This window comes from Octopus bimaculoides, chromosome 20 (genome assembly GCF_046866305.1).
Source record: "Octopus bimaculoides isolate indiv1 chromosome 20, ASM4686630v1, whole genome shotgun sequence".
NCBI lineage: Eukaryota > Metazoa > Mollusca > Cephalopoda > Octopoda > Octopodidae > Octopus > Octopus bimaculoides.
The window spans coordinates 42,193,708-42,210,461 of record NC_142947.1 but is presented as its reverse complement, the minus strand read 5'-3'; the positions used below and the strand labels follow the sequence as shown (position 1 = coordinate 42,210,461).

Sequence of the window (16,754 nt, the reverse complement as noted above, 5' to 3'; positions counted from 1 at the left end):
GATATCTGAAGGGGCTTATCATCAAACGAAACTGGACGTCCTGTTCGATCTTCATCTTCAAGGCTGAAATTTCCACTTCAGAATTTTGCAAACCATCTTCTGGAAGTTCTTTCATCTAAGCATTCTTTCCCATAAACTGAGTGTATGTTTCGAGTCGCTTCGGCTGCAGGTTTTCCATTTTTGTACTCACAACGCATTATGTGCCTCAAATATTCTTTGGATACTTCCATGTTAGAAAGGGTTTTAATCAAAGAAGTTTTAATTCTATTATTCTGTAAAATTATTTTTAATTAGTTAATACACAAATGCATAAAAGGAATTTTTAATTCCGTTAGACATTCTAAAATACTATTTACTTTCAGTCAATTTTAAAAAGGATAAAATCGGATAGAAGTTATGGGATGACCTGATACACACACACACACACACACACACACACGCACACACACACACACACACACACACACACACACACACACAAACACACACACACACACACACACAAGCACACACATACACACACACAAACACACACACACACACACACACAAAAAAACACACACACAAACACACACTCACACACACATATATGTACATAATCTGCATCCGAGTGAGGAGACCATGGTACGAAAGTTCCTGGGTTTTGAGGGATGTGGAACTACCTCTTATCCACTAGTGTTCCCAGGTGTTAAGCTCCCAGCTAGTGTCCTAGTCTAGGAAAAGAAATCCCCGATATAAATCCAATGTTGCTCTGGCGCTGGTGTACAGGTCTTGATTATATCTGATGTACCCGGTAGCACGCTGCATCCAACCTAACCAGATCTAGTATGTCCCCAATCCCAATGGTGCCAACGTTGAGGGTAGGTGGCTATGTGTGGGAGGGTTATCATCTCGAGATATGGTCCACTCGAATTAAAATCATGCGAAAGTCGTCTGTAGCTTGAACAATATGTCTCTTTCCGTCAGTGTCACTCGCTACTGATTAGTCATTCGGGTACAAATCAATTCCGAAGACGATTCATATACAGTGAGGTCCCGGCTGTCCCTGGCGTCCTGCATGTTGGAATACCTGCATTCTAACGAACTCTACAGGGTGTCCACAATGTCTGGGTACATGGTGATTAACACATGCTTTAACAAATTATTATTTCTTACATTTTATTGTTTATCTTAAAATTTTATTTACTCCATGTACCGACATGGGGATTAACACATATTTCACAAATAATTATTTCTTATATTTAATTGTTTATGTCATGATTTTATTTACTCCAAGTGCCCAGACTTTGTGGACACCTTGGAGAATTTTATGGCACTACGCACACACACACAGACACACACAGACACACACACAAGCAAATGACATTTTGATTATCATAAATTTGTCGTCACCAGAAATATTTTAATAAGATTAAGCGTAAATAAATTCGAATAATCTGTAACATCATGTTGTTCTGAACTAACCAATAAAAACACTAGACTTCATTAAATAAAGCTTTGCAGTTATAGTCAGTACAGATATTGAACGTACAAATTAGTTCTCTAAATGAATATTAAAACAGTTTCGGAAAAATAAAGAAGTAAATTGAATACAAACGTTAGGAAATAAATATATTAGAATCCTAAAATAAACTGGAATTTCTGTTTCATTTTACAAATTTCTGCCGATGTCAGCAAAATATTTTGCTGAGTATTGCGTGTGTCAATCGTAGATCATCTCCATCCAATCACAAAAGGTGTCATTTAAAGGGAGACACCCACAATTAGTGTTATATCAATCTCATTGGTTCCTGAATTTACGATTAGATTTTCGGCAGAGTTGGGTTGTGGAGAGTGAACAAAATCAAAAAGCGAGAATCACACGTTAACAATCTTCAGTTACGATCCAAAGGCGAGAAGCTCACAATTATAATCTCCAGCTTACATCAACTTCAGATTTATCATAAAACCAAAACGAAATAAGAGGCAGCACGGACGACCGTCACCACAATGGATATCGCAAAAGTGGGGAGAATCATTTCGCAGCGATTTTCCATTTCTTCTTTTATAACTTTTGGACTGCTTCTCGTGTTGACCATCACGATTCTTCATTTAGATGCCAGGACCAGAAAGATGGAAGAGAAATCAACCGCAGTAAGTAATGGACGCTGGGAGTTTCTGTATTTTGAAATGCGAGAAATTTATACGTACATATATACATACAAACATACATACATTCATACATGCATGAACACATACATACGTACACACGTATATATATTTGTGAAGACTTAGATATATGTATGTGTAGATGTATATATATGTATACACGTATTTTTATATATATATATTCATGCATACACACATACACACAAACACACACACACACACACATGATCTCTACACATTCTTTTCTCTCTCCGGGTTTTTTATTGTCTCCGTTTTTATCCTCTTCATCCTTTCCGTCGAAGAGCGTGCGGTTGAAAGATAAAAGACTTTTCCATTGTACCGGGGCTTTGAACTTATATTCCTGCTTGTGGTTTGTACACCTGTCCTTTTACTTTGATTTCTGTAAATTTGAAATCTATCTATCTTTCTATCTATTGATATATATATATTATCGGTGCCTTGTTGTACCACTATTCTGAATTTATATATATATATATATATATTTATAGATATATATATATATAACTTAGATGTTTTCGCCAGTATAGACCCATGTCCAACTGAGTAGCACCACTTGCGGAGCCTTTTAGATCGTGATTCAAACCTCAGACATATGTGAATCCCTATGGCCCGCGCTAGTAAAGGTTTTATTGTTGGAGATATATCCGGGTGTAGGGGGTTGGTTCGGTGATTATTTGCGGGAAATTTGTCCTGAGAACTATTGACATTTTTTAATATGATCTGTTTCCCATTTAATGTATTCTGGTATAATATTAAAGAGAGCCGGACCGGTAGAGGTAATGTAGTCGTGTTATATATATATATATATATATATATATATATATATATATATATATATGGTTCGTATATGTAAATATATATGTACGCACACATTGATGGATAGGTGCTTTTTAATGTGGTTAAACAAATAGACAGAACTATCTAGCAATTGCTAAATAGATATTTATGTGTATGGGTAGATAGGCAGACAGACAGACTGACGGTTTCATAGATAGATAGATAGATAGATAGATAGATAGATAGATAGATAGATAGATAGATAGATAGTTGCCTGGACGTTATATATCTTGCTTCCAAATTTTGGCAAATGGTCATAAATTTCAGGAGCTTCTAGTTCGATTCCTTAGACACCAGTGATGAATAACTTCTGAATTTATGGACCCCGAAAGGATAAAGACAAGGCGCAACTAAGCGGAATTTGATCATTATCATGAAATATTCAGTATTGTAGACGACAATTATAAAAGCCCCAGAAAGGTTCTGCGTTAGACAGTATTGAAAAAAGGAAAGCAATGAATTTGTCAATTACTATTCGTAGCAAAGCCATACAATTACAAAAGTTTAAGTTAGTTTTCATGTCAACAATGAATCCTGTTCCAGGTTGTAAGATATAGTTTGACATTTCTTGCCGAAATAGTTTACATAAAGAAGCTTTATACATACGTATGTGTGCGTCGGCTTCTCTCGTGTGCATACATACATGAACATGCATGGATGTACCGATTTATGTATATATTTGAGTCTGCGTATATATATATATATATATGTATATATATATATATATATATATACACACACATATATATGTGTGTGTGTGTATTTATATCTGGATATGTATATATATATATATATATATATATATATATATATATAGAGAGAGAGAGAGAGAGAGGGAGGGAGAGAGAGGGAGGGAGAGAGAGAGATGTACACACACACACAATGACACAAGCATGCACACACGATTACACACGCGTACACACATAGAGTCATACACAACTATATACATGCACCATAGACTTTTCCGTCGGGTAACGTTTTCGCATTTTATTGCCGTAGAATTACACGGATGATTCGTTTCCAGAGTTCAAATCATTGGCTTTACATAAACTCACTCCGTCAAAGCAATGAACTGGTGCAGAAACGTGCCATACGGACTGCTGTCGATATAATTGCAGTGCAATGTAAATGGTTTTGCTCAGGAACACAACGCCCCACCTTGTTCTTTCGTCGAAGGTACAACCTGAAGCAGTAAATCACGATTAAATATTTTAGCATATATAAATATATGCATGTCTCCCTAAATGGCAGACATATATACACGAACAAACGCGCATTCACACACCAGAGGATGCACACATACATACACACAAACGCGTATATATCGCCTTGTTGGCGCGCCGGAAGTTGCACAGTTTTTTTCCTCTCCTTTTTTTCCTCTTAATCTTTTCTGTCGAAGAGCATACGGTCGAAACGTAATTGACGCTTCCAGTTTTCCGGAGCGTTAAACTAATACATACATATACATATACATATACATATATATATATATATATATATATATATATATATATATATATATATATATATATATATATATATATATATATATATATGTATATATATATATATATATATATATATATATATATATATATACATATGTATGTATGTATGTATATATAAGAAGAAAGGCGGAATGTACATTTGGTGCAATGTAGTCAACAGGGGCTGTGCCTGAGATGGGAGGAAAACGTGGTCAGTCGCAGAATCTCATGGAAAGAACTTTGGGCTTGGGAACAAGCAAGAACAGCCTTCCTGATCAAGTCTACCTTCAACGTTCTACCCTCACCGGCGAACTTAGTCCGATGGAACATAAAAACAACCGATGAATGTGGATGCGGAGAGAAAGCGACGTTGAGACATGTTCTGTCAAGCTGCAGACTATCACTAGAAAGGTATACATGGAGCCATAATCAAGTCCTCGCTGTCATAAGCGCAGCACTCAAGGAGAAGATTGTGGGGTTCCGTAGGGGAGAGTACCCCAAAGTGGAAAAACGCAGGAAAATATACTTCCAGAAGGAGGGAAAAGGACATAAGATCAGGCCTCCAAATAAAATATACGAGATAGACGAAAGATGGAAGGGATACTGGGAGCTGGCCACGGATTTGGGAAGTCTAGCAAATTTTCCACTTATAATAACAACAAAAAGACCAGACTTAGTCATATGGAACACAGAAAGGAGAATAGGAATCTTGCTAGAACTGACAGTACCATGGGAAGAAAACATCGACAATGCAGAGAAACGGAAGGAGAAGAGATACGAGAAACTAATCGAAGAGTGCAGAGAACAGGGATGGACTGTCGAGTACTACTATCTGGCAGTGGAGGATAGAGGCTTCATTGAAAGGAAAATGACAGCGCTATTCAAGAGAAGATTTGCGTTTTCAAGCTCGAACTGAGAAAACTGATAAGGAGGATACAAGAGGCGGTCGAAAAAGCCAGCTTCTATACATGGCTGAAGCGGGAAGACCAAATATGGCTTCAAAGTCATAACATGCGTAGGTGAGACAGGCTGACACTGAAGTGGCTTCGCGCCCTCCATTGTCAGTTAAAGTTTAGACAGTGTCATGTGACAACTTGCTGGGGCTGCCGACTGGACCCTAGCAGCGGGAAATTTAGACAGTGTCACGTGACAACTTGCTGGTGCAGCCTGCTGGAGCCTAGCAGCAGGTATAAAAAGGGGAATTTGACGTGACAAACAGTCGGACGCTGACACTCGTTGATGCTGCATCGAAGAGGCCAACACCAGGGCTGAAGACACCTCCGAAAGGGGGTGGCCTCGCCACGTCAAAACGGTAGAGGAGTAGGGGCCGAAAGCGGACGTGGTTCCTCCTGATGATGTCTTGAGCTAACTGGATCCTATAAAGGAACTGTTGTGGTAGCAGACCACGAAACATGGTTGAAATTCCTTCCTATATATATATATATATATATATATATATATATATATATATATACCGATATTTCTCAGTGTAAAATGTCTTGGTCATAGTACGATAAAACGTTGTGTGTGCTCCCTATACTAATTATTCATCGCCTTATTATAATTTTATTTACTTTTTCTTTCCTCTGAATATAATCAAAATGTCTGCAAGACGTACAATGTAAAGACTGACCTTTGAAGAAATGACACTGTAATGAACAAAAGCGCAGACATTACGTGAATTTTCACTTCGTTAATTGAAACTACTAATAATTTCATACGTTGAGAAATACTCAGACACCTTGTATAGTTGGAAATCACATATAACGAAGTAAAAATTGTATAATAGAAGTAACGCGAGGAGCTGTGAAGGCAGCATTTATTACACGTAGAAATGAAAAAGCGGGAAACGAAAAACGGAAAACGAAAACAAATTAAACTAATATGTAAAACTTAAAATATAAAAGGGTTAGTAACTAAAAGAATTGAGATAGTAACTAAAAGAATTGGGATAGTAACTAAAAGAATTGGGTTAGTAATTAAAAGAATTGGGCTAGTAACTAAAAAATAAAGTGGGCTAGTAACAAAAGAAGTATGAAAATAAGTATCCTTTTCCTTGAAAGAAAAATAAATCTCTCCAAAACCACATCTCTCTCACTATACGTCAACATACATGAAGAATATAGCAAATACATTTGGAAAAAATGGTTCTTCCATTTCTTAAATCTACAAGCAGTAGTGTAGATATACCAGTAGTGATTGATTTCGCTTTCTGTGTCGTATTGGCACATAAAGCTCATCTACAAAAAGTATTTTGAGAATTGTATTTAACTTTCCACGTTTATTTGTTCAGTTGAAGGCACCACCACATCCGAACGTACATTAGCGAGCAAGTATAAATTCAAATTTCAAATAAGTTATCATTATCATTAAAAAATAATGATAAAATGGTCAGCGAAGTTAATGGAAACATGGAGAATATATATGTAAAGTCAGGGTACAATAAGTACCTAATTGCTTGAAAGAAGAATAAAATTCCCAAACCATGTATCTCTCAGTATGTGTAAACTCGCACGGAGAATGGTGTAAATACGTTCAGAATTTTCAATTTATGTTTGTTCGCCATTGTTCATTTGGAATTCGCGGGGCCTTCGGCTGAATAAACGCGCACAGCGAGGTAAATATATTTTTAAATGTAGTTTACGTAGAACGCGAAATGTATTGATTCTGGGATATCTACCCACTTGTTTGTAGATTTACAAACTGGAAGTTTAGTTTTTCCAAATGCATTTGCTACATTCTCCGTGAGTGCTTTCATTCGTTACACTTAATTAGCTCTTATTGTGATGGATATTCTTTTGCCAAAGAAAAGCATGAAATAAAGGAGTTCCGATGCACAGAAGCGGTAAGAAAGCAGTAAACCACCAAGCTGTAACACAACAATGTAAATTTGGTGGAATTAACAATGAAGTTGTCACACAAATCTCCCAAAGAAGCTGTCCAAAAGTGCCATTATTGTATTGTTTAGCTTCAAATTGTAATCATTGATGAATTATCTGAAAATCTATTTCCGTGATGTTATTTCTATTTTTTCACAGAACCGTTTCCTTTCCAAGAAATCTCTCGATGATAAAGCTGTTCACACGCCAAGTAAGAACTAATTTTATATCGTGCAAGATCAAAACGTCAAAGAAATGTTCGGGGACCTGATTAAATATTCTGTTTCAATCTCTTTGAGCTAAAATCATATAAACGCGTCTCCTCACCTACTGGCTTCAAATATTTTCCGGGTTCCAATCGTTTTTCAGTACTTACCCTATCTGCTCAACAAAATACACAACTTTTAGTTACTTCCCTAAATTCATTTGAAATTGTCTTGTACTTTACCATAATTTCGTTAATAAAAAGTAACCCTCTTATGCTATGATATTAGCTATGTTTATAAGGGTTTATATGCGGGACCACGTCAATAAATGAAAGCAATTTTGTGTACATGTAAGAATATAATCTGGAAAAATAGGTTGTAAGAAATATTATCAGTTGAGATCTAATGTTAGTGTAAACAATAAGAAATTCTAGGTTGCACCCTTTGTAAGAAACAGAACCAATAAGCCATCCACATATTGTTGTTGCTCCCTAATTCTGCGAGTCTGGTGGTTGTAGATAAATCATGCACCAGTTTTAGAGAGCCCATTCAGAGGGAAGTAATTGTTATTAAGATTACCGGTTAGGTTGACAAGCGTAACCAAACACTAGACTGTGAGTACAATCTGCTCATCTCTTTTCTGGTATACCCCTAGATCCCTTGCCGGCTGATCCAGCTTGAAGAATTAGACTTCTGTTTCTTTTCTGTGAGATTAATATCGCATGTCCGTAGTACAGCAGCTGTCACCTCTCAATGCAGAGAAGCCGATGTTCGACCTGGAGACATTTGCTGATCTCTCACTAACCATCGCAGTCGAATAACGTTGCTCCAGAAATCCCTTGCATTTCGAATAATTTCAGTCGTAGTATTTCAGTCACTAAATTTTAACTTCAACACCAATAGTTAATGTTTTCTACCTTCGTGTTCCGTACTATTTGTGGCCTAATTATTATTGCATATTCTGTACTTTTGAAGGTCTAATAGTTAAGAATATTCTAGAAATTTTGTGCCTGCATTTCTCATTCTAATTCGTATTTTTAACGGCAACACTTCTTTCGTTATAATTAATTATATTCACCTTGGTATTTTAAAAATGATACTATTCTAAATCTCTTTTAAATACAGATATTTTACAAATGTTAAAATTCTCTTTGCACCTAAAATTAAAAATCAATTAATAGCGGCATATCTGTTATAAATAAACATATTTAGAAACAATTTTTATTTTGAAATAATGTTATATTCTAATTAACTCATTAACAATTAGTTGTAATGAGCGAAATTTGTATTTTAATATGTTTTTAATATGTAGATTCATAAAAACAAATAATAAAAATATGAAATCGCAAAAATAAATTTCATAACTGTTTAATAATTTTAGACAGGTCTTTCCCCAACATATTTGTCTCATTCAACGATTTCATTTCACTTTAAATAATACATTTCTTCTCTGAAAAAGAAACAAGTATTTTGATTTTTTAAAAATTATCAGCTTTACCCTTTCGTCACTTAAAGCCACATAACTGATTTTGTAGCTAATATTTTTTGAGAAAGCTCCCACCATAAGATTCGTTTCTTGGAGTTCTTTTACCAACGATACGGAGAAAGAAGTGCCTTGCAGCGGCTACAGAGGATATATTTAAGCGATAACTAGTATAAAGCTTAGTGATCAATATCTTAGAATGACAAAAATATATCAATTTGTTACAATGATTGGTTTTCCGTGATCACTTAAAGACACACCACTTTTGTAGCACATTTTTTAGGCGAGTTTTTGGTCATAAATTTCATCCCATATAGAACTTCCATTGAACATAGCTACTGTACTGTTTTCTTTAACAATAGCTGAGATGGTTTGATGAAAAATCAGCTTTTGGGATTACTTACTATATTTTTTTAGTCACTTTAATTCATACAACATTTTCTTAGCTAATAATCTTCACCATAATTTCGTCGCAATGAGCACTTTCTTATTAACCTAATTATATACATTCCTTTAAAACTAACCAATATAAGTTGATTCAAAGTCAAATTTTCGCCTTACCCTCCTATTTTGTTCTAGTCCTTTATTTAATTCACCAACCTTGAATTACTTTACCATAAAATTTAGTTAAAGACTGGATCATCGTTGCTAAGAAAACCTCATTCAATTCGGCCGAGAAGTGAATTAGTGATGAATCATGCAAATCTTGACGAGTCACTAAAAGTATTCATTCACCCAGAGGCGTCGGTGATTCTTTCCCGGAATCAGATTTACGTTCAAAGTACAAAGAAGTTTCAAACCCTTTCTTTCTTTCTTTCTTTCTTTTTTTTTTTTTTCTTTCTTTCTTTCTTTCTTTCTTTCTTTCTTTCTTTCTTTCTTTCTTTCTTTCTTTCTTTATTTAATTCATTCATTCTTTCATTCTTTCTTTCTTTCTTACTTTCTTTCTTACTTCTTTCTTTCTTTCTGTCTTTCTTTCTCTCTTTCTTTTCTTCTCTCTTTCCTTCTTTCCTTCTTTCCTTCCTTCCTTCTTTCTTTCTTTATTTCTTTCTTTCTTTCTTTCTTTCTTTCCTTCCTTCCTTCCTTCCTTCCTTCCTTCCTTCTTTCCTTCTTTCCTTCCTTCCTATCGTCCAATCATTGTCTCCCCAATTCATTAATGTGTAGCCAAGAAATTCTTTCCTACATGGTTCACCAATTATTTCTTTTAAACAACATTGTTTCCCTTTAAATTTCGTAGGACCCGGTCCTGGATCCCTCTATACCCGGTGGGGTAGAACAACCTGTCCACGTAATTCAACTCTGGTATATGATGGTTAGTATATTCTGTTTCTAATCTCTCTCTCTATTTCTTTCTTTCTTCCTTTTTCTTTCTCTTAATCTCTCCCTCTCCCTCCCTCCTTCTCATCTACACAAACGTTTATCCTATTATAGTATATCACGTTTTAAGTGACGCTTATAGATTCTCTTGAGATTACACAAGACTACTTACTCCGTTGAATTCATTTGGTCATAGACGAAGTATGAATCTTGTGAAGATTGATGACACGAACAGGGTATCATCGGAAGTACACTTCAAGCCAAACACAGAATATAGTTACCTAAGGACTGTATCCATTAGCTACGCACTAAATCAGCACGTCATGACGCTAGTGCACCATGGTAAGGCAATTCTGAACTTTCCAGTCAGAATCCAATATTTTCCACCTCTTCCCCAATCAATCTCACAACATAGGAATTGAACGAAATCGTGTTTTGCATTTTAGAGAAAATGCGTGACGTAACGGCCTTCCCTTCACAATCTTTCGATATCAGCACACAACCATCTGCAGCCTTGTATCTAGATATGTTATTACATATTACCAGCACAAATATCTAAGCGTACACCTACAACATATATATATATATATATATATATATATATAACAACATACACACAAAACGCACACACGTAAAGACAGTCAATGTTCAAACATACCCTCCCACACACGCACACACATAGACACAAACACACACACACATACATACACACTTAGACCCAATAACGCACAAACACGTATCTGTGTCTTTTATAATAGCAAACTTAAAATTGAAAGCTCCTTTCCAAGGATTTCTTTTAATCCATCTTTCATTCATTTCACACATGACTTAACTTTATATTTTATTGACTTGATATATTCTTACCAATTCTAGGTGTTGTTGGTGGATCAATATATAACCAAACAGGTGGCGGAAGTAATCTCTTATGTTTACCTAACGACCCCATTTGGGCCAATTATACTACAGCAGTTGAAAGATATGGTCTCATATATGGAAGTGAATATGAAATAAATCATAGCACTAGGCAAAAATTTTTTCCTTTTCCTAACGCTGAATCAATTGATGAACACAACGTTCCGTGTGCTGTCTGTTTGACACGACAACCTGCTGTTGTTATGATGTTACCAGCCAGGACACAGTGTTACCCTGGTTGGTCAACTGAATATTCAGGATATTTGATGACCGGGCATCATGGACATAAGGGCAGAATTGAATATGTGTGTGTGGACCATGCACCAGAAGCTGATCCAGCAGGTTACAGAAACGAAAATGGAGCTTTATTATATTTCGTGGAGGGAATTTGTGGTTCATTGCCATGTCCACCGTATGTCAATGGTCGAGAATTAAGCTGCGTTGTGTGCAGTAAATATTGAACGGAATATAGTTGAATTTGCTTCTCTAGGAAAACTTATGTTGACCAATTACAAGACATAATATGATATCATAAAACAATATAGACATTTTTAATTCTGTTTGATAATATTTTATCCTAGTCATATAAATCGTTAAAATACTCTTCCCTACTAGTTAACAGAGAATATGAGAATTATGCTAATAGAACAATGCAAAGCTGAGCGAATAATTCTAGAAAACGTTGTATAAGGAACAGTTCATATATCTAAAATGTGGAAATAAAATAATATTTCGTTTAACTGTATTTTGTGTTCTCTCTTAAATATTAACAAACCCCACTTGAAGTAATATCATAGATGTATATGATGATTCCATCATTTTCGACAGGAATGTAAGTAGTAATCCTCTCACGACCTATTTTTTAATCTGTATTTATACAACCTCGTGACCCCACCACAAGATTAATTGACATATTTCAAAATCGGTACACGTTACCCTCAAACATTGTACTATTACCTAAACACTGATGCACTACAATCAGAAGTTATATCACCAGCGAGTATCAAATACGAATATGTTTCTGAATCTCTCAGAGTGATTTATGCAGTTGTAACACGATAAAGTGATAGTATGTTGTCAACTTAATGTAGCAATCGCACGAAAGGGAAGAAAACCACTGTTTCCTGTTGGACTTGACACATTTTCTGTGTCCTTGTGTTTTCAAAGTGGAGATAAGCACTTCTGCCCAGCTAGCATGGCCTGCTAGCTCTCGATGCCCATCCGCCTTTGAAGACATATATATTTCAAGTGAAATACGTTCACTGATTTTTGAGAATAGAAATGATTAATTTCTAAATCTCTCAGAGAGATTTATGTAGTAGCAGCACGATGAAGTGATAGTATTACCTAGGACTAAATAACAGTAGCATTCTTCCCTTTCATGGGACTGTCACAATAAGTTGACAACATACTAACAAATATAATACAAAATGTTTCAATGCAAGGAAATGTGGGAAGACGGAGTGATTGCTAAACATATTAGTAAAGTGTTATTTCCCAATATGAACATAAAAGACTTATGAACCGACTTAAAAAATGAGGTTTACTGAGGAAACAGTCACAACAAACGAAATTCCGATGGAAGACTTTTATGGTACGTTTGATGTACCAACACCTAAACCATTCGTGGTAATTACACGTTTAAGTTCGAGAAAAAGTAAACGGACAAAAGTAATTAAAATAGACCGTAAATGCAAGAAATATTAAACTACGAGCGGAGTTTAATTCTAGAGAAGGGGAAGTGTTATAGGAGAATGCTGATCCCACATCACGTGACTGAAGGTGGACTAACCGAATGCAATGAACAGGAACTGAGGGATCAGTCAGCGGTAGTTGACGGTGTTAGTTCGATCGTATTAGTTTACCATGTTAGTTCGACGTGTGTTGGTTTAACAGTCGTTTATTGAAAAGTGAATGCTGAGTATTGTACCTACGTTCGAGTAGCACAGAGTGCGTTCTGTTTTAATCCATATTTCAGCAAAAGGATATTTTAGATAACTACAACCGTCTATTTATTTGTTTAATCCCATTCTACACTAAACGTATATACCCACGACATAACATTAGTAAATGGCATTTCTGAAGGAATCAAATCTTAAGTTTCCTTGCTGGAATGTACGCACATGTTCAGACACACCCGTTTCCACAAAACTTGACAGCCATATTGCTTTTATAAAGAAGTAACTATTTCGATGCATCCTCGACATAATTGTACTCACAGAAACACGGCTTCCTGATAACGTCCAGATAAAAGCTTTTGAATAAACTCTATTCTTAAACGGGAGGCGAATATCCTATGTTAATGTATATTTCTCTTTTAAACGCAATTGGTGCAGCATGTGGCGGAGCTTCCTCATAGTTTCTTTGGACTTATATTGAAACTACAATTGCAAGTTGAAACAATTTACGTCCATGGTTAGTATTTATGCACCAACACTTGTCAGTGCAGGGAAAATGGGCTGCTGCTGTTAAAGCTGTATCAGGAATGATAACTAATACTTGGTTCAACTGAAAGTATAAATAAAAGGCTGGAAGCATCCATGTTCTATCTATTAGAACATTCTTGGTTATGTAATTCTCGACAGAAAAGACCTATCGTCTAATTCATGCAGGGCAATGAATGTTGGACAGATGATATGTTTTTCCGTTGATTGCACAAAGGAGCCGTGAAAGCAGTCAATGCTACAGAGCAGTCTCGGATGAACAAAGAAAACATAGGAAAGTAAAAACCAAGACAGAATAAACATAAACAACCTACATTCATTAGGTATGATTCACATACAAACTCATTCTACTGCTCGACTTGTTGAATTTGTTTAGCTAACAACATGAACTTTGGACAGAATCTTGACTGCTAACTGGCAGATTCTACATGTAGATATGTGGTGAATGATTAGAAAAAAGAATATTTAATAGCTAAATTTGATATCTACTGACTGCATGCACAGATAGAGAACGTAATTATTCAGCCACTGGGCTACATAGAAACAACTCCTGGTCATTCTGCCATTCGACAGATGAAATGTGAGAACATTACTTTGGATCTTTCAGTAGATACGTTCATTCAACCGCGCCAGCCTTGTGATTCCTTCTACCAAATTCACTCAAAAGGCGTTGGTCGGCTGGAGGCAATAGTAGAAGAGATTTGCCTAAGGTTCAACACATTGAGACTGAACCCAAAATCATGTGATTGGGAATCAAGCTTCGTGTCAATTTATTACGGCCGTGTCTAACGACTACTTTGATTAATGAAAACATTACACCATTGTAAAGAAACCGTTTTTGTTCATTTTTCGTCACTAGTCACAAGTCTATCCAAAAAGGGTGAAATAAGTTCGCGACAATGGAGAGAAGAGCAGATGTGAACTCGGGATTTGCGGTTGCTCTCGGACAATTCATGAGGCACACATTTCCCAACTTTAGGAACCTTTCCAAGTTGTTGAAGTTGACGATGAACAATTGTATGGTTTCATCTAAGCGTTATCGTTAAATATTCAACTGATAATGCAGGATTTCTTCAATTGATATTTCAAGCGGTTTATCATCAAACGAAACTGGACGTCCTGTTTGATGTTCTTCTTCAAGGCTGAAATCTCCACTTCAGAACTTTGCAAACCATCTTCTGGAAATTCTTTCATCTAAGCATTCTTTCCAATAAACTGAGTGCATGTTTCGAGTCGCTTCGGCTGCAGGTTTTCCATCTTTGTACTCATAAAGTATTATGTGCCTCAAATATTCTTTGGATACTTCTATGTTAGATAGGGTTTTAATCACAGAATTTTTAATTCTATTATTCTGTAAAATTATATTTAATTAGTTAATACACAAATGCATCAAAATAATTTTAATTCCATTAGACATTCTAAAACACTATTTACTTTCATTCAATTTTAAAAAGGATAAAATCGAATAGATCTTATGGAATGACCTGATACACACACACACACACACACACACACACACACACACACACACACACACACACACGCCCACACACACACAAACACACACACACAAACACAAACACAAGCACACACACACCAACACACACACACAAAGACACACAAACACACACACACACAAACGCGCGCGCGCACACACACACACATACACAAACGCGCGCACACACACACACACACACAAACACACACACACAAACACACACACACACACTCACACAAACACGCGCACACACTAACACACACACACACACAAAAAGACACACACAAAGACACACACACAAATACACACACACACACACACGCATATATATGTACATAATCTGCATCCGAGTGTGGGGACCATGCTACGAAATTTCCTGGGTTTTGAGGGATGGGGAACTACCACTTACCCTCTAGTGTTCCCAGGTGTTAAGCTCCCAGCTAGTGTCCTAGTCTAGGAAAAGAAATCCCCGATATAAATCCACTGTTGCTCTGGCGCTGGTGTACAGGTCTTGATTATATCTGATGTACCCGGTAGCACGCTGCATCCAACCTAACCAGATCTAGTATGTCCCCAATCCCAATGGTGCCAACGTTGAGGGTAGGTGGCTATGTGTGGGAGGGTTATCATCTCGAGATATGGTCCACTCGAAATAAAATCATGCGAAAGTCGTCTGTAGCTTGAACAATATGTCTCTTTCCGTCAGTGTCACTCGCCACTGATTAGTCATTCGGGTACAGATCAATTCCGAAGACGATTCATAGACAGTGAGGTCCCGGCTGTCCCTGGCGTCCTGCATGTTGGAATACCTGCATTCTAACGAACTCTACAGGGTGTCCACAATGTCTGGGTACATGGTGATTAACACATGCTTTAACAAATTATTATTTCTTACATTTTATTGTTTATCTTAAAATTTTATTTACTCCATGTACCGACATGGGGATTAACACATATTTCATACAAATTTTTCTTATATTTAATTGTTTATGTCATGATTTTATTTACTCCAAGTGCCCAGACTTTGTGGACACCTTGGAGAATTTTATGGCACTACGCACACACACACAGACACACACAGACACACACACAAGCAAATGACATTTTGATTATCATAAATTTGTCATCAACAGAAACATTTTATAAAGATTAAATGTAAATAAATTCGAATCTGTAACATCATGTTGTTCTGAACTAACCAATAAAAACGCTAGACTTCATCAAATAAAGCTTTGCAGTTATAGTCAGTACAGATATTGAACGTACAAAGTAGTTCTCTAAATGAATATTAAAACAGTTTCGGGTAAAATAAACAAGTAAAATGAATACAATCATTAGGAAATAAATAAATTAGAATCCTAAAATAAACTGGAATTTCTGTTTCATTTTACAAATTTCTGCCGATGTCAGTAAAATATTTTGCTGAGTATTGCGTGTGTCAATCGTAGATCATCTCCATCCAATCACAAAAGGTGTCATTTAAAGGGAGACACCCACAATTAGTGTTATATCAATCTCATTGGTT

The 16,754-nt window shown here is 36.1% G+C and overlaps 1 protein-coding gene across 1 annotated transcript; it reads left to right on the top strand.

Annotated features, from left to right (window-relative positions):
- The first annotated feature begins 1,837 nt into the window (after positions 1–1,837).
- LOC149131713 (short-chain collagen C4-like) lies at positions 1,838–11,889 on the top strand. Its single transcript, XM_089338450.1, has 4 exons — positions 1,838–2,133; positions 7,532–7,583; positions 10,296–10,370; positions 11,249–11,889. The coding sequence occupies exons 1-4, from the start codon at positions 1,990–1,992 to the stop codon at positions 11,746–11,748; spliced, it is 771 nt and encodes a 256-aa protein (XP_089194576.1). The 5' UTR covers positions 1,838–1,989; the 3' UTR covers positions 11,749–11,889.
- Positions 11,890–16,754: the final 4,865 nt, after the last annotated feature.

What these genes read in the sequence shown, in the direction of transcription:
- LOC149131713 (XM_089338450.1), top strand. Translation starts at nt 1,990, where the DNA reads ATGGATATCGCAAAAGTGGGGAGAATCATTTCGCAGCGATTTTCCATT. An exon ending in TAAAGCTGTTCACACGCCAA is followed by an intron (nt 7,584 to 10,295) that starts GTAAGAACTAAT and finishes TAAATTTCGTAG; the next exon opens with GACCCGGTCCTGGATCCCTC. An exon ending in TTCAACTCTGGTATATGATG is followed by an intron (nt 10,371 to 11,248) that starts GTTAGTATATTC and finishes TACCAATTCTAG; the next exon opens with GTGTTGTTGGTGGATCAATA.